A 19,616-nucleotide genomic window follows, 5' to 3' on the forward strand; every position below is an offset into this window, starting at 1 on the left:
GTGAAACCTATGGTTTTTTCAGTGAATTTCAAAGGTTTTTTAAATGCTAATTCCTAACTATAACTGGTGTGAAACCTATGGTTTTTTCATTGAATTTCATAGGTTTTTTAAATGCTAATTCCTAACTATATATAGGGCCTCAAACCTATGTTTTTTTCAGTGAATTTCAAAGGTTTTTTAATAGCAAATTACTATAACTATGAAATGTAATATTTTGTATAATGATTCCTATATTGTATATTTATGTAATACTATTTTCTTTATGTATATTGTTCATGGTTTTTTTAAATTTTTCTTTTTTTTTGCCCTGGAGCGCTCCTGGTGTGCGTACCAGTGAGTGTCCCGTTAGCGCTAATGCCGCGAACGAAAACATCATCGTGATGTATCGCGTAGCTGTGTCCGCGTGATACGCACGGCGTAAGCACACCCGGAAGCACTCGAGCGCACAGGATTGCGCTACGTAAGCGACCCGGGGCACGCAGCGTAAGTGCGTCGGGTCATGTGACCTGAAAATAACACTTTTCATTGGTTCAGAAGAGTTTTGGTTTCCAAATGATGAAAGCCCGGGTCATGTGACCTGAAAATAACACTTTTCATTGGTTCAGGACAGTTTTGTTTTCCAAATGATGAAAGCCCCCACATTTTTTCCTTATTCTCACTTTGTCCTTTGACTGAGGAAGACCTGTTTGGAGATCTATTACTACAGAGGAGGAGGAGGACGTCGTTGTTGTTGTTGTTGTTGTTGTTGCTCCTGCCGGAACATACTAGCACATTATCTGGGAGTATTTTTCAATCCCAACGGACCTCAAAAAAGTAAATGCGCCAAGGGTTACTTGTTTAATCTGTGGCACTGTACTTTCCAGGGGGAACCCTAACAAAAAGTACTCTTTTGGCAATAACACCATGATTCGCCACATGCAACGCCGGCACCCTAACAACTATGCTGCGGCAGAGGTCCGAGAAATGACCTGAAACCCTCCCCAATCTTCTCCCAGCACCTCCCAAAGTAAGCAACCCACTCCATCGGGTCCAGAGGCAAGGGAAATGGTCCCAAACATACAACCCCAGTTTGGACAATACAAAATCGTTTGTATATTTTCTGGCAAAACAATTATCTATGGTGAGCAAAGCATTAAGGTCATCAACCGTGCTGGTGACAACCACAATTGCCCCAAAAAAGCTTAATTTTTTCCTGATTTTTTTTTTTTTTTTGCTCCAGTTGAGTTGTTTACAATTCCCTGTTTTTTGTTTGTCCCCATAAAAATAACAAAAAAATATATAAAATTGTTCATAAAAACAAAAAAAAGTACAAAATGTTCCAAAAAACAATAAAAAAATATAAAAGAATAAAAAAACAGTTCTTTTTAGAACTACCTCCAATTTATAAAAAAAAGCTACATTTTTTTAAAAATCTGTCATTCTTTTTTCCCCATGGTACGCTCCCCGGTGCGCGTACCGAGCGCTCCCCCCGCGCAAATCGAAAAAAAAATGTTTTGCCCCGTGGGACCCTTTTATGGCCCCCACATCAAACCTAGGGGGTCAAGGGGGATCTACCCTGCCCCCTTTTGGTCATTTCCCCCTTTGTTTTTTCCACCTCTTGTGTCTCGATCCTACCGAGACACAAGATGGCGGCCGCTCCGGACTGTTTGGAATGTTGACAGACACCCGAGACCCAATCAGCTTTCCGCTCACGTAGCGCGCTTGTGCGTGCCCCGGTGCACGTACCGGGGCGCGCTTATAGATATATATATTTTTTTTAACATAAGTTACTCAAAATCCACTGGAGCACATATCTTGAGACATAGCAAAGGCACATCGGGCTACCAGTCCCCACAATTTTGCCAAGTTTGGTGGAAATCCATTCAGCCGTTCGGGCTAAAAGTGAGTCCAACCGCCCTATGGAAATTAACATGGGGAAAACACGTTTTGGGACCCCCCTTTTATCTCGGCCCCCGCTGGACGAATCCCCCCCCAAACTTTCAGGGAAGGAGCGGAGCGCCGCGAGGCATTTGAGGAAAATTTCAGGTAGATCCCTGAACCGGCGCCTAAGTTATTCCCAATAGAATGTTGCGGATTCCCTATACAAAATAATCCTAACTATACCTACTGGCAACCGCCAGTAGGTAATATATTATATATATATATATATATATATATATATATATATATATATATATATATATATATATATATATATATATATATATATATATATATAATATATATATTTTCGTATACATGTATGTAAAAACGTGTGTGTGTGTGAACAAAATCGTTCACTCAATAGAGAACTGAAAAGGCAGCACACTATCCCAGTGAGGCAGGAATCTCAATGAAGATATATTCCATGGCAAGCAGTCAGACGCTAAAACAAACCAGGTCCGCGCGGTTCGGCAGGGATGTCTTGATCATAGCCAATGTTGTGTGCTTTGCGTTGCCATTTTGTAGCTACTGAGGTGAAAATAGACTTAAACTTGGGCATAGAGAGAGGACTTCAAGTCAACATTTCAAAAGATACCCTTTTACATGCTTTGCAGTCTCTATTTTGTACACTGGATAAATGAAGGGCCAGTGTTTGCATCAGCAGTGAGCGAGGACCAAATGATTACATTTCCATCAAAATCACCGTTATTGCCTGCTGTCCAAGAGAACATTGGTTTGAAAGCCCAAACCCGTAGAAATTGAAACTCCATCACTGCAATTCCTGAGGAGAGGCACCATAATGGTGGCCTATTTAGAGTGTTTCTGCTATTTTTATCACTCTAAGAGCTTGGAAGGAAGATGAGGTGACCTTGTTCACTTGTGCTTTGTATTTAAGGTCTTTGTCTAGAATCACCCCTAGATGTTTTACCTTTGAAGCCGGAGTGGGGAACGATCCTAGATCAGACGGTCACCAAGCCGGGGGCCGAAAGAATGGTTATTTCCAAACAGAATTACCTCCGTCATGTATGAGTTTAGCTTCAGACAATTGCAGTCCATCCATTTACCTATTGCAATCATGCAGTTCTTGAATATGTCGCTGGAGTCATCATCATCTTTGGAGAGTGAAACTACTATTTACGTGTCATCAGCATAGGATGCTAATGACAAGCCAAAAATGTTATGAGCTGAGCCAGAGGAGTTACATGCATGTTGAACATCGTCGGACTCAACGATGATCCCTGTGGAGCTCCACAATGCAAAAAGACTGGTCTGGATGTGCACTCTCCCAAGGACATCAATTGTTGCCAATCTGAGAGAAATGACTCGGTGGACAATTCTCATCTCGGCCATCCATGTGCCTGACCCAGTCCAGCAGCAGTGTTTTCCCCCCAACTTCTCCCCACCAGGTCAACACACTCAGGCCGTGGTGGGCGGGGGAGGAGAGAGTATGTGGGACCTCGCTGGGGCCAGGTGTTGTTACCTTGGCCCCACTGCCTGTTAGGCCTTGGTAGAGGGGTGTCCAGTCTCAGCGTTGGCTCAGCATCCTTTGATTCTAGGCAAATCACTTAATCTCCCAAGGCATTCAATAACATGAATTTTATCTTGTATAATATAACTGGTGTGCATGTAAATTGTTCCAATGGCTTTGGGCCAAGTTCATGCTATATAAATCTACACAAGCACAAAATATTCGACTAGAGTCTGCACAGGCCCAAACATGATATTCTTTATTTAAAAACATTCTAATTCATTTTTAACCTGGCTTTTCTGCCTTTATCTTCTAGTTCAACTGACAGTCGGGGATCTTTACAGCAGCTTTAGTACAACTTTTCGTTCAAAAACGGTTAGGTGGCAATCTTAGCCAAATGAGTTCTTGTGGCCCTAGTGCTGTTTTATTTCACATCGCCAGCCCGGCCACACTGCAGTGTTTCTAGTTTTCACTAACGTCACAGGCTCTGTGAGCTTCAAAATGCTTAACGCAACAAACATTTCTCTAAAAATTAGTCCAGTGATAATAACCAAATGCAGATCCATGAAAAGGCCGATCCGGGAATGTGATTATGTGAGCCACTTTTGTTGGGAGTACCCAGGCTTAATTGTGAACCCAGTCCGACCGTGGGAGGTGGTATATACAATATTAAACTGACTTGTGACTGAAGTCTGAAGTGTGCCACACCAAGCCGAAAAGCACACAGAGTTGACTGAGGCAAGCAAGTACTAACCACACATGTATACTTTAAGTACATAAGTTATATACGTATGTGTTATGTTGTGTTATTTCCACTTGATGTAGCGCATATGACTCATACCTGAAGGTATATCTTGGCGCTCAGCCAACACAGAAACACAACAGCCTATAACAGACAGGTCTTCAAGAGTTTTTTTTAACTTGGCAAAGTCGGAACAGCAGCGGATATGGTAAGGATGTTTATTACAACCCAATGCGGCTGTAAAGGAGAAAGCTCCTAATCTGGAGGCGCGGATGGATGCGTGGAATGGTCAAAAGCATTGTCAGATAGTTGTATAGATACCGCTATATAACTAATCGTATAATACATAAGAACACCTCCAGGAAGAAAGTACATAGAGTAAACCCCACCAATAAGAGTACTGCTCATATTTTCATCTTTGATAGTAGAGTGAAGCTCCAAAAATAATGATTTTTTTTTCTAAACAAACTTTATTAAGCACCACAAAGTGATTTCAAGTTGTCATAGCGAATAAACATGGCATTTTCTTCTTTTTTTTATTTTTTATCGTAACCCACATTTTCATACATGGAGATAAAAGATCTTCTTTCATATGTCAAAATGAATAGGATAATCTTATGACTATATTGAAGACAAAAAAGGAAGAAGAGTGCATATATCAGATACAAGTACCCTACGGTATAATAAGTAATATATACCTAAACAACCCTGTTAACATCCGACAAACCCCCCTCCCCCCCCCCACCCTCCCTCCTGGCCTGTGGGTTCCTATGTGAAGCTCCCAAATGATCTTACACAGAGCATTCGAACAAGGAAAACTCTGAGTGCCCTAGATACTACACAAATACTAAGAGACAGAGTGGTAGTATAGAGGCACCACCTGCACGATACAACACATTAGCATTATTAGTCTGTATTAATCAAAGTCTACAAGCATTGATGAACTAGTTTCAAGTGTATTAGGTTTATGACCTGATAAGATAAATGCAGTATGTCTGACTTATCGCAAATCAATTGGTAGTATTGTTTGAATCCAAGCGAAAAGTTCTCACTACCTGAACTTTACTTTCTTTATTAACCAATGCTTTCGTTTTTATTTTATATTTAAAGGCTGGATTGACAACGTATTTTCACCCTGGAATAAATCTGAAGAAAATTCATTATTACAGCATTAAACTTTATGAAACCTTGGAAGAAGAGACTGGACAGGTAAATATGGTGCCAAATCACTGTTGATTTGTTTCAGGAAATAAATATTATCAATTGTGGGTGGCTCTGTCTTTATGGAGATGGCAAGGCTGGCGAAATCAGGAGCTGAAGCACATTTATTTTTACATGCACTACATTTTAGGATTAACAATTTTGAGAAGTGCTATGAAGGTCCCAAACCCACGGGAATTAATCTTTCTTTTACAAACCAAATATGTTGTTACTATAAATGTTGCAGAATGTTTACACAAGATTTGGGAACCTACCAATTTTGCCTCGCCTCTCAGTGGAGAGTGATTTCTCCTTTATGACTTCAGTTTACTTGTCTATCTTAGGCCAAGCTTTATCACCACCTCCATTGAAGTAGATTTGGGGACCGTAATGGAGAAGAAACTGGATAATTGAGCGTGTAAAATAGCCAGAGTAATACAGGTATCTGCATGGAGGCCGCCCTGCTGCGCCACCTCTTCCCCTCTGCCCCCTTCCTCTTGCAACACACTATAAAATATGTTTGGTCACACTTGGCTCTCCACTCAAGGTCCTGCTGTTGCCGTGACCTATATTACTGAGCGAATTTCCACCCGTGCAACTCCATCTCCTCAATAGCTTCCTCTCAACTGTGGTTTGTATGCTTGGACCATCAACCCACTAAAGGGTAAGCCTCATCCAAGCACCCATGGTAGTGTATCGCCTTAGGAGAATTCCTGAGCGTTGCAATGTTGAAACTGAAGCTACTGGGAACTTCAAAGCATGATCTCTCTTCCCATATTCCATGTGGCAACATTTTAACTGGAAAGATCATTGTGAGCTAATCATCTCCCATAATGCTTCACCTTACCTGCAGATGTAGTTAACCAAGGGGAAGAACATCTTCACTGTTCAACTAAAGCTCAGAGCGTTTAAGAAGGGCAGAAGCACATTATATTGGCTGATACCCTTAGAGCATAGTTACCAATCCTCCTCACCCTGGAGGTAACCGGACACAAAATCATGCTCTTAATGCATTCCATATTTTCGGATCTGAATGCGTGTCTCAAGCGCAGCAAGTTCAGTACTCGGGTTGTATCAGTTGTTAGATCTTGGAGGTGTCGCAGCATCCCTCTTGACACTTCTAGTTGTGACGTTCTCTTCACTATGTCTTTTGTAATGTGGATATAAATCAATAGGAGACGGGGTCTTGCTCTTTCAACTTATCCGAGACTACGTTGAAATGAGCCATTTCCCCATAGGCTGAACTGTACTGGAGGATAATGACAGGAGCTGGTTTTAAGAAGACATTTATCTGAACTCAGATCATCCTAAAGTTCTCCTTCAAGTTGCGATGTACTCCTAAGGAATAAAGAAAATTGGGAAGAATTAACAGACATCAGTCAAGCAATAATAACCTCCGATATAAAAATCAAAAATAGGTAATGCTTGCACATGACTTTTCTGATATTCTAAATAATCAGTTTCATAAATAAAAATGCTATAAAAAAATTGTGTATTCTCAACCTTTTTACCTGTTCCCACAAATAAACGAGTAGATGTTAAGCTACTGAGTTCAAATTTCTGGCACTTGAAGATAAGTGATTCCCTATCAGCCAATCTCAGTCTGCATGTACCTGTGTCCAAACAATATTTTGTTTCTTAAACTGTCAGAGTACAGCTGTAACTCAAATATATAGTCTTGAAAACAAGGATATTGAAAACGCAGTCTTTGCTTTGTAAATCATTGTGTTTATTTTTAGGTCTGGCTTTTAAGACCGCTGTAGTGGTTTCACCAGGATATTGATTTCCCCAAAAATCATATATAATATACATACACAGACCAATGGATGAAGCCTGCTGACCAAAAAGGTCTAAGTTGTCCCTCACAGTTTGTTTCCAGCCTCACACTATACAACATGGAGGAGTATACAGCTCACCTTATTCATTGACTTACTGCGTTGTGTGGGAGACTACACAAAGCCTCTGCATATTGCTCTCATCTGCCTCAAAATAGTTATTTTCTCTCCTGTTGCAAAGCTGCTTCATGAGAATACTTTTTATTTTTTAACTTTTTATATTAACTTTAAACGTCGGTTACTTATTTTGCCTGCGCTCTTTTTTAAACCTCTTATAAATTGTTTAAGTGACATTGTAACATTGTTACATTACGGTCTGAGTAAATGATCAGGTGGTGATTTATTTTGATTTTCTTCACTCATAGTAATAAGTAGTTATAAAATGCATCGCACGCGTGAAAGTCTTGCTGTTTAAAAAAAAAAAAAAGAAAGCAAAGCATTACTAGTAAAACTGCTGCATCATGAATGTTTTCTAACTTTAATATTTTTCTTGCCAGCAGAAGGCATCTATGTTTCGGCGACAGACTTATTTTCTTTTTTCCGTTTTACCTTTTGTGTTATATTTTTGCCATAAAAAAATCATTCTACCAGCAAGCCAAGGCGAGACTATTGTCTTTGCCAGTGTTTAGTTTCCACCAACAGTGCGCACATGAAAACAAACTTCAAACCATTCTTGTTTTTCTCATGGAAAATGTACCTGTTCACTTTCACAGAAAGTGTGCTTGTGGAAAAATATGTTGGCCTTATGCAATGCTTTTGACAAATAAATAAATAGACTTATACTTTCCTTTTCCTGGTGGTAAAAAAATGTGTGCCTATAGATACACATGGTCAGCATACCTCCGCAAATTAGTGTTGGGTTTGGACAATGCAACCTATTTTCCTTCATAGTAACTTCGAGTCGTGTGCTGTGACGCTTTCCTTGGTGCACATTGCGCATAGGCACTGACTCCATCTCGGCTTGTTTTTTTCCGCCCTCTGGTTCAGATGTGTTCAACAGTGCTTCTGAGACTGACATGACCCTCATGGTCTTTTAGGGCCTAACTGCTCCACTTTTCTTGACTTACCACTCTGAGAATAATCCCTGTGTAATGTTCGACGGCTCTGCAGACAAAACCACTGCTCTTCTCCCACCACCTGGGATCATTTCGCTTCCCCCTATTCCAATGATTAGCACCACGGTCTTTAAATCAGTTGAGACTCCTTCGATGCCCAGGAAGCTTGCCTCAGAAAATGCAGACAGAAAGGGTGTGATGCAACGCACACCCCTCCAATCTTGTCCACAGAGCAATGCAAAGTACCCCTGTGGGGTGTAGCGTGGCATGTGCATCCCCTGCCTCTATCCTGACCACAAGACTGCCTGTGAGCTCTGCTTTGCTTTCCAGTGCAAAAAGATCCCGAGGTACCGAAAGAGAAGGAAGTTGAGCACACACAAATGAAACAGCAGTCATCCAGAATCTTCAGCAAATAGGATCCACTCACCATTGAGGAAGAAGAGTAGGGTCCCTCTGGGATCCCAGCTAAAACCCAGCCTGAAGATTTTGTCCTAGAGTACCTCTGAAGAGGAAGACTAGGAGGGTGGGGGGGCACCTTCGGCATTGACACCAATTGGCGCCCGCTCCAAGAAGAAACTGAGTAGCTGAGTAGAAATCTACCGCAAAACAACGAGCCCAAACCTGACCCACTTAAGCGCCCCCATGCCAATGCTGAGTACCGCTACTGTGGGAGTCAGTCATCGAGCCCCGAATCGGATAGGAAGAAACTCCCAGCCTCCGGGACAACCTCTGGCCTCCGAGGAACTCTACGCCAATCAGAAGCAGCTCTCCATCCACCCAGAGACGATCAAGATTTTGGCTAAACTGCCCCCATAAAGCCCTTAACCACACTGCCTCTGATTTCCCAGAAACTGAGCGCATCATTCAAGAAGGAGCTATCCTTCGATGCACCACAGCAACGGGTGCCCAAAATTCACAAGGACAAGGCAACCCCCAGACACTTGCCACCGGCACCACCTCCTACAACACCTCAACCACCACACCGCCACCCCTCCCCGGATTCTATGGTGGTATATACAGAAAGAAAGCAGGCCTCAGCCCCAGGAATGGGAGACACTGCCAAGGATAGAAAGCTTCTCAATACCACTAGATAGTGTGGTGATTGGTGCAACCATCCACTGGTGCACTGCCAACTCAGTGGGTTTGCTATCGAGGTACTACAGGTTTGATTGGGAAAAGATGGAGGCAGTGGTGCAGCAACTCCCTGAAACAGAAGAAAAGGGAGGAGCTAGTTGCCGAGGGAAAATTTTATTTTCAACGCAATCATTTGCTGCACACTTGATATTGTGGCTAGCGCTTCACACAGTATAAAGACCAGTATCTTGCTCTTCTGCAAGTCATGGCTCTGCTATCTGGGTTCAAAGCAGAGGGCCAACAACACCTCCTCAACATTCCATTCAGTAGGGAGCATCTGTTTTGACCCCCCAAGTGAATGAGATGTTGGAAACAATACATGAAGACCATGAGATTGAAAAGTACATGGACGCCTTAAAGTCTGCCACTCCGAGGGGCACCTATTGTAAACCGAAAACCAGGGGCGGGAACACCACCACACCCTCTGGTCAGGTTTACATCACTGGCACCAACAACAGGTCTTTGAAGTATCCCAGACCATCACAGGATACTGAAGGCGTGGTTACAGAGGCAACAAGGGCAGAGGTGGCTCCTGTAAAGGAGACACTGCTTCCAACTGCTAACTCGCCCACCCTCCCTACAGATCACATAACACCTTTTGCAGGGAGGCTAAACCAGGATTTCTACGTTCACCTCAAATCAATGGTTGCTAGCAGTAGTTCATCAGGGCTACTGCTTAGAATTCCTCATAATCCTCCCCCCACATCTCCCAACATACCACCACGCCAACACAGCCTCAGTCATGTTCACTCCACTCTCCTAAAAGAAGAGGTCCAAGAGCTCGTCCAGAATGGGTACATCCTGCCAGAGCATTTCCATAGCAAAACCATATAGGAAGTCATCCTGCTGCTCAGTCAAGGGGGTTTCTTGATGGCCCTAAACCTCAAGAACACTTACTTCCACATCCTCATGCAGCCTGCTTATCGCCAGTACCTTCAATTTGTGATCAGTAGACAACACTAATAATTTGCAGGGTTTCCCTTCGGGTCACCACAGCTCTAAGGTTTTTTTTTTTTTACCAAGTGTCTGTCAGTGGTGGCTACTCACCTATTTAATGGGCATTCATGTCTTCCCATACCTTCACGAATGGCTGATCAAGTGCAACAACAGACCGCAAAGTTTAGAACACCCCAGGATAGTTCTAACCCAACTACACAGGGTCGCATTAAATGTAAACAAGTATCCCTTCCAACCCCAGCAGATCCAGCTTTTCTTGGTTTGGTGTTGAACTCTGACAGGGAAAGCATATCCCATCCAGCAGAAAGTGATGGGATTTCCACAGTTGTTGTCTTTTTCAGTCCACTTATCTGCTATCTTTTAAAAATGTAATGAATCTGTTCAGTATGATGGCATCCTGTATAGCAATTGTGCTACACATCAGATTGCACATTAGCCCACCCAAATTTGGGCTTGCGAGGCATTGGTCACAAGGGGCGGGCCAGTGGCAAGATTTAGTGTTCACAAAGGCCAACGTTCACTGCCCTATACAGTAGCGGAACAGCAACAACCAATTGCTTGGCAGGCTTTTCATGGACCATATCTCACAGGTGACCATCATAAGGGACTCATCACTCACTTTGGTGGAGCGCACATCTTGGCAACATGACTGGGCAAGTTAATCGAACCTCTCATCACCAGTGTCAACACATCATCTACCTACAGCCGATGGCCATCTGGCTTGCCCTTAAAGCCTTCTACAAGCTGGTTTATGGCAAGGTTGTACTTTTAAAGTCTGACAACATGACAGACAATTATTACATACAGAAGCAGAGAGTGTACCCACTCCTCTCAGCTGTCTGCACTAGCACACGAGATCAGGCACTGGGCAATCTGCAACAAGATCCATTTTCTAGCAGTGCAACTATTGGAGGGGATAATGATTTTACAAACCTGTTAAGCAGGACTATTCAACGAGTCCTCAAGTGGGAACGCTACACACAAGTCCTCCATAGGTACTTCCCGCACTGGGGAACCCAGTCTTTGACCTCTTCACCACCTTGGAGCATGAACATAGCCTACAGCAGAAGTCTTGAATCTGTGGTGCGTAAGCCCCAGGGAGGGGGCGAGGAGTCCTGGGAAGGGGGCACACATTCCCAGGCCTCACTTCTGCCTTTAATCCAAAACGTGTGCCTTTCATTGTGGAAATAAGACAACCATCCCGGGGACGGTTAATTCTGATCATTAAAATGTTTCAGCTGAAGCTTCATTGAGTCTCCTTGTAGGAAGCTGGATTTCCAGTGCAGTAACACTCCCCTCCCCCCCACCTTTTGCCAGATTTCTGATGCACTTTGTCTTGATGTGCCCTGGGTCCCAGCCAATCTGGTCCCCAGGGCCTGTATTATTTCTCAAAACTGTACCTTTCTACCCCGAATTGGCACCTAAAGCCATAAAGAGTATATGGCCTGGAAGCTTGTCATTACGAACTCCACAGCACCATAATGGTTGTACTGAATTCTGGGAAGTTTGGTATCAAACTTCACAGCTTAATAAACCCACCATGATGCCAGTGTGGGATTTAATATACCATGCACTCAGTGGGCATATTAGAGATCCCCTGAAACAGTACCAGACTCTAGTGGGTTCCCTGACTAGTAAACACGAGCCTGTCACCACAAGACATGTTTAGGGCCCCTGGGGCGGTAGCCTTCGCTCCCTGGTCCCAGAAACAAAGCCTTTCCTGGGTGGAGGTGGTCAGAGCTCCCCCTGGTCAGGAAGAGCCATCTGTGGCAGGGGAGCTTCAAAGACCTTGCTGCCTATGTAACGTTACCCCCAGCCTCTACTGCTATCAGGAGCAGGTCCCCTTCCTGCCTCCCCTCTTTTTCAGCAGGAAGACAGGCGTGAAAAATTAGAACAGCCCAGAAGGTGTGCCCACCACTGCCAACCCCACCCTTCAGGTGGGGGAAGCTAGGTGAAGCCCGCTCTTCAATGCACGCCATCTTACAGATGGCAGACACTCTCTAATCGGTGTTAGGGATTGGGCCCACTTCCCCACTTGGGGTGAGAACATCAAGGGTGTAGTCACCCTAAAGTCAGTAGCCCATTGGCAACGGACCTGAGACCCCTAAAATGCCCCTAAATACAGGGGCAGCCCTGAACCCAGAAGGCAGATTCCTGCAACCTACGAAGAAGGACGAAAGAAGATGCCCAGCAGAGGAGACTGCAGAGAAGAACTGACTTGGCCCCCGCCCTACCAGTCCGTCTGCAGTTTCGAGAGATCCTGTGCCAAAAGTCGCCTTGTCCTGTAGCCAACAACATCCAGAACCCCTGGGAGGACTGACTGCCTTCAGCAAAGACCATGTCGCCTGTGAACAGCAGCTCTGTTCAAAAGAATCACCAAAGAAAGACTCTGAGCCTGTTTAAGCCCAAGAAACACGACGCCTGGAACCCCCACTACGACAGTCACCTACGGCCCCAGTCAGAGTAGTCCATCGGTCCAAACGAGGTCCCTTAGCTTTCCAGAGAATGAGTCCACTGCGGGTAGACCCTTCCAGGAACACCCAACCTCGTCTGCAGCCTCTGCACGGAGCCCCCCCCAACCGGGAGTGACCCAGTAAGGTGAAAGCTGACCTCAAAAGGCACCCCTGCATCCAGCCGCCCTGCACCCTGGAGAAGAGGACCTGAGGTGCACCTATGTCCCCGAGCCCTCCAACTTACCTGCCCAGCTGTTGGTTCCTCCCGGAAGATTTCCTGGACTGAGCCTGCAGCCAAAATCCCAAACTGGCAACTCCCATTGAAAGCAACAGGGCACCCGACGCCAAACCAGCACTCTGCACATGGCAGCCCTGTGCCACTGTGGGTGCACCTTGTGTGCTAAACCGGATCCCCGGTTTGCCCTGAGCTAAACTCTAGGAGCTATGCTCCCACATCCAAGTGGGTTGCCTGTAGTCAGCCACCAACCGGAGGCCCTCTATCCCGCACTGGATAACATTGGACCTCAGCACTCTGCACCCGGCCTCCCTATTGCCGCTGAGGGTGCTTTTTGAGTGCATCCTCGACCCTCGGGGAACCCTTGTTCTAACCCAAGAAACTCAACCCCAAGGGCTATTTATTTACCTGTAAACCTATAAGTGTGGAGTTGGTAAATTGTATGTCCCCATAAAAAACGGTATGTTTATCAAAACTGATTTACTCACCTTTTATCTAGAAAATGACCCAGTGTGATATCTAGGCATATCACACGGAGTAGAAAAAGTAACTTAAAAAGTAATGTAAAAAGTAACATGTGAATAAATGACTTATCTGTAACCAAACCAATTGATTTCAACTGCATTCAATGGTATTCAACTGTATTATTCTTGCAAAGTACTATTTCACTTACCTGTACCAGGCCTAGCTTGGTTCTAGAAATAGAAATACAACTAAATAATATTTTTTTATACAAACAAATTGGTCTCAGTTCAGTGTTAGAGTGTGTGACATCATTTCTTGCCTGAGTGTGTACAATAAATGCTTAACACGACCCCCTGATAATGCCTTACTGCTGGTCCACACTACCACAAATAGAGAGTAAGGTATTATCTACTTTTACCTCTGCCTGCCTTTGGGGATCCAGTGGATTCGGTGCATACTGTACCATACTTTGGTATAGTATATACAGAGCCAGCTTCCTACACTCCTGTGTTGTGAAACAAAGCCGGGCAGACAGCTAAACAAGCCTTTGTGCCTGGGCGCCTGCTTGCCTGAATAAGATGTTAATGAGCATTATGAGTTCATCTTTAACTGTAAAGGGTAATCTGCAAATGTAAAGGATGCTCGGGAGCCTGTTCTGGCTTTAATTGCTCTAATCACTCCAACCATTGTAATATCAAAGATTACTTTTTATTGAGTGGTAGTGCAAAGAGTTAAATCTGCTGTTGAGTGCGTGCTTTTAATCTAAAATTGTATTTACACAGCGCCTAGTATCCCTGAGAAGCTGGTGAAGGGACAGTTATGTAAAAACAATTGCATTACGTACAATCTGGTATTACTAAACTCATTTGGAAGCACCATTCTATTGTATAACTATTTTCACATTTTTTAGCAGTTTATCTTATATTGTGTGTAATGCACGTATAAAATAATGACTTGCATATTTGCAGTGCTTTCAGTCACGGGCTCTGACCTTGAAGCACTAAAAATACACAAGTCACTATTCTCCACTGCACCAACCAAATGTAATTCTGTTGCTCTCTGGGTACACACAGACCTCTGAAGTGCATCAACTAATAAAGGTTTCATAATGTGCTAAAGTGCATTTCCCACTGAGTAATACATTTTTTTAAATTTATTTTTCATTTAAGCTGCCCATTATTTAGTATGTAACTACCTGATGGTGAAAGACCTAAAAAAACAGAATATTAATATATTGCTACTATTTTTCTAAATTGGTTTGGGATTTTTCTTGTCTTGGGTTTTCACTTTATTACGGTTTGAGTGCTGCATAGTTGCTTTAAATATTGCTTCCAAGTTAAACCTGCCTGCTTTGTGCCAAGCTAACAGAGGGTTAAACACAGGTTTATATTGTTACTTTAGTAATTCATCCTGATAAGGATTGTGATCCTTTTTTGAGTTGGGTTCTCACCCCCCGCAACTCCCCTTTCAACTAATAGTCCAGTTTCTTACACTGACTTACAGGATGCATGAAGAAAACATTTGTGCAGGACAAGCTCTGTATGATGTGTAATCATAAAGCCATCTCACAACAGACGCCTTGTTAAAAGGCTGGAGTGCACACCTACAAAACCTAACTGCAAGGGGTCTTTGGACCCCGTAAGAGCAAAACTTGCACTTAAACATCCTAGAATTCGGAGCAGTAATACTGGCCAGGAATGCCTCTAACTCTTGACCTTGAACCAGTGAGTTCTTGTAAGTACAGGCTGGGTTTTACATCACAAGATCAACCTGGCAGTAGAACATATGCCGGTATTACAGAACATAATGGCAGATGTCTTAAGTATTAAATCTGTAGACTGCCATGAATGGGAGCTGAACAGGAAACGACTATGATTGGTGTTGCGGAGCTAAATCTTTGCTACTCCAGAGTTCTCCAATTGGCATCATTGTAATTGTAAGCACACTTATAAAGCGCGGCTGCCACCCAGAGGGTATCCTGGCGCTTTTGACCATAAACATTACCTACAAGATGTTAACACTACGCTGCTCTCAGAAAGAGATGACTTTTGAGATCCTTTTTAAAAGACAAAAGGTCCTGTTTGCACCTTAGGGACATCGGTAAGGATCCTTACGCCAGCAGGTGATTTTCCTGATAGTCAAGGGTAAGCATTTTGACTCCTTGGTCAGGTCTACCTGCTCCACTCTACACCTCCCCCTCAAAACTAAACTTAGTTCTGAAGGTAATTCCGAAGTTGAAGAAAGAGCCAGGGGCACTTACACGGATTGCTTCGCCAGGGATTTCAGGTACACAGAGCTGTGGAGTCTCTCGGCAGAAACACAGATCCAATTCAGATTGACCTGTATGTTCTGTCCTAGTATCAAGGGCAAGTTTTACATTACAAACCAGCCTTGCTGTTGCAGACCTAGAGTATGACCTCCTTAACATCTTGAGAAAGATTTGTAAGGCAGGTAGAGCTGCTTCTACAGTGAAGTCCTATTTCACAACAGTTCTGCATTTGGGCTTTTTCAGAGACATTGGTCCCCTTTTGATGCACCTATAAGAGATACTGCCCTATCTTCGATACCTATTAGAGCGAGGTTTATGATATTCCTCTGTTAGGGTATACTTTGCGGCTATATCCAGATATCACTGGACTCAAACTGCATCTTTATTATCATGAAGCTAGAATAATGATTGAACCACATTAATAATATTTTTAAGGGGACATTTTTGCACCTTCCCTCCTCTGGCAAAAAAAAATCCAGCAGTTGGAGAGCTCAACATTGTACCAGGGTTTTATGTTTTAAAGACTCCTTCAAGCCTATACATAAAACCCCTTTAAAAACTCTATCGTTAAAAACTGTGTTTTTGTTAGGAATAAAATCTACAAGGTGCATTAGTGAAATTCAGAACTTTTCTTTTAAACTGCCACATATTTAAGGTTTTGCAAGAACAAGGTGACTTTCTACAAATCATAAATTCATATTCAAGTGCCAACTTATTTCTATTTGAAAGAGAAGTTTCAGTTACCAGCCTCTTACCCTTAACCATATAGAAAAGTCTAACATTCTTTAGGCCTGAAACATGTTTTTTTAAATTGTATATCAATAGTATTAAGAAACATTCGTAAAACTGATGAACTATTTGTTTTTTAAGGAAGTTCCAACAAGAGTTGTCCTTTGTCAAAACAGGACACAGCTTGTACCTGCTTATGCTACGCAAGAGCTGAGTGCCCCATCAGACACAAGAGCAGGGCGCACTAAACTAGAGACATAGCTGCCAAAGCTGTGCGATTCCCTGGAATGCTCCTTTTAGACAAAAGGCAGCGACTTGGGCTTCAACCCATACCTTTGACAAGAATTTGCGTCTGGATGTCCACTCGAAAGCTGTCATGGCATTGGGAGAGGCAGTGCTGTGTAACCTGTATTGTAAAAGGGAGCCTCATTTCCACCTATACTTTTCTAATAATGCAATGTGCTTAATTGGTAATCTTAATTCAAGCATTGTTCTGCTTGTTCTTCTGCTCTCACAGGCAGCAACATTTTCTCCAGACTGAGTGTCTCTCTCAACATGCGCCTTCTGAAAGAATCTGAAATGTAGCCATCAATGATTCTGAGGCGCATGGCTTCATCTGTAAAGTCATAGAACTTGCAATGTCTTATAAGTACGTCCAGTATTTCAACAAACTCATCCATTCTTTCACTAGACTGTTGTGGTGTTTTGCTGAATATATACCTTTCATAATCCACATTCGGCATTGGATTGAACTTGGCTCCCAACCCTTCTTCCACCTTTTGGTATCACATTGCATCAGGATGTGATTTTTTTTTTTACCGCTTCTTTCACTCCATAACCTGCAAGGTTTTTCAAATATTTAATGATTTTCTTATCTTCCTCCTCGAGTGCATCTATGAAGTCATCGAAGGTTTCATAGTACGCCGAACATCTAGCACCAATGTTCTCTTTCTTGGATGTGTCGAGCAGCTGTGGTGGCTGCATTGTATTTGGTGCTCCCTTCTGCCACCATTTTGCTAGTATGTCATTCTGCTGATAGCGATGTGCAGGGCGACTTTGAGAACTTCTGCGAGCCTCAGCCATGTGCAGAAGCATGTGTGCGGTATAGTTTAATTGCCCTAGAGTGTGAATATGCTCTTTTCTTATACCTTGTTGGCGTTATGATTATTTTCTCGCTTTGTCTGAATAGTTGCTTTATGTTTGAGGCGCGGCGTCTCTCTGCCGACAACATCACCGGTGGTATTGGCAGGCGTTCTGAAGACGCTCCTCTGCAGGGCCTTCTATTTCTTCTGCGGCCATATATGGACTGGAGCAGGGCTTTGACTCCACGTGCATTGGTCGCAGACTACTTTGCACTGATTCTGGGCACACGTGGCATGCACAAGCAGTTTCCCATACTGTTGCAAACTCTCAGGTGAAGCATTTTTATTTTCCACAGGCACGAAATTCCAGACACTTTACCAGTTGTAGCGTGTTCTCCAGCCTGGGAGCATGCAGATGGATTACGCCACACACGGGAGATGCAGTTAAACATATCTTTATTCTTTAACCCCTTCGACGCTGATGACGAGCTCAGCTCGTCATGAAGTACACCTCTCGTACGCTCATGACGAGCTGAGCTCGTCATGAATCACGGGATTTTTAAATCGTCAGCGCACAGCAGGAAAATGCACCCACCGATAGTGTTAATATCCATTCCAGCTGTGCTTATACCACACCCTAACACCTCCCCTGCATACTTCCTGTTTATTGTCCGCTCAGAACCACAAGAGTCCTAGTGTTTATGGCATCAATATGCTGCAGTGAATAGAAAGTATCGATCAAAGGCTTGACATTGTTAATAGAGGTGCATACTGTACCTTGTATATATAAACTCTCTTTTTGTTTCAATAAAAATTACTGGAATTTAAAAAAAAAAAAAAAATGTTTTGAGCTGGGCATCTGAAACTACTTGCACTTTTTAGCTTCTATTGGGCAATCCCATTTTAACACCAGATGTGCTTTCTACTTTCTCCTTCCATGTTTCGCAGGCGGTTGGATTCCATCAGCCGGGCAGCATTAGAATTGCTTCAACTCCAACACGAGTGGATGAGTTTCGGTACCAAATGGCGCGGGCAGGCTGGCACCCAACGCCGCAGTCTTTCGTCGAGCCTGAGAGAGTGCAAGAGCTGTTTCCTCTACTCAACATGGAGAAGGTAAAGACGCGTAATCTGTTGTAATGGCTGTTTACAAGTATTTATTCATCTCTAAAGGTGGGTAGACACGAGCATTCAAGATTAACATGCCCTTTGTTTCATGAACAGGATTAAACAGTGAAGTGATGCCCACGCATTTTGTATAACGATGTAATGTACAGAAATGGAAATCATGGGAAATGTATCTAATTTAAATTTGTGGAGCGAAGAATACTATGCACATGAAAAAGCCACCTATATTATTATTAGAATTATTTCTCTAGGAAGAGGTGTGGTGCTGCGGCCAGGACGGCTGACTCCGGAACAGGGGGGCTCACAGTTAGATCCCTGGCGCCGGTGGCAGGTTAGCCCAGCACCTTGTGACTCTGGGCAATAGCTCGCTTAATCTTCCCTCGCCTGAAGTAGCTGCGCGCTTTACAAATGCTGGTATTAATATTAGGTGGCAGACCGAGCCACAAGGGGAGTGTAGCTATGTACCAGACCATCAACTGCCAAGGCTGGAATCTCCACACACCAGATAGAACACACTTAGATACTATGGGAGATAGAGAAGGTAGGAACACTAAGAAAGGACTACAGACACCAAGTAAGAATATACAACATACACATAACAAGATGACTTAGGATCAATAAAATAGAAGCACAGTAGTGAAGAAGAGAACAACGAACAGTTGAGTACTTTACACATAATAGGATATCATAGAATCATTATAACACAAAGTCAGCAATAAAAGGAGAAAACAAGTGGTTGATCATTAACTATAGAAGTAGAATCTTTTAAGATGCATGTTCATGTAATTTTAGAAAGCCCCATAATCAGGACCTAGTCTAATATGGTAAGATATGGAGTTACATAGTCTTCAGACAAGGCATGAAAATGCTTGCTTTGAGGTTTTCTGTTTCGGGATTTGGTAATTACTAGAATTGTATTATTTCTGTTTATGATAGCTTGTTTG

At 43.2% G+C, this 19,616-nt stretch overlaps 1 protein-coding gene across 1 annotated transcript in view; it reads left to right on the forward strand.

Moving 5' to 3' along the window:
* The window catches only part of DMGDH (dimethylglycine dehydrogenase), a 527,940-nt gene that overhangs the window by 101,365 nt on the left and 406,959 nt on the right, over positions 1 to 19,616 (forward strand). Inside the window, exons 3-4 of the mRNA XM_086960740.1 lie at positions 5,244 to 5,342; positions 18,496 to 18,660. Of these exons, the coding sequence (XP_086816866.1) occupies positions 5,244 to 5,342; positions 18,496 to 18,660 (264 nt within the window). The remainder of the gene's footprint in view (positions 1 to 5,243; positions 5,343 to 18,495; positions 18,661 to 19,616) is intronic.

This window comes from Lissotriton vulgaris, chromosome 3_1 (assembly GCF_964263255.1).
Source record: "Lissotriton vulgaris chromosome 3_1, aLisVul1.2, whole genome shotgun sequence".
Classification (NCBI taxonomy): Eukaryota; Metazoa; Chordata; class Amphibia; order Caudata; family Salamandridae; genus Lissotriton; species Lissotriton vulgaris.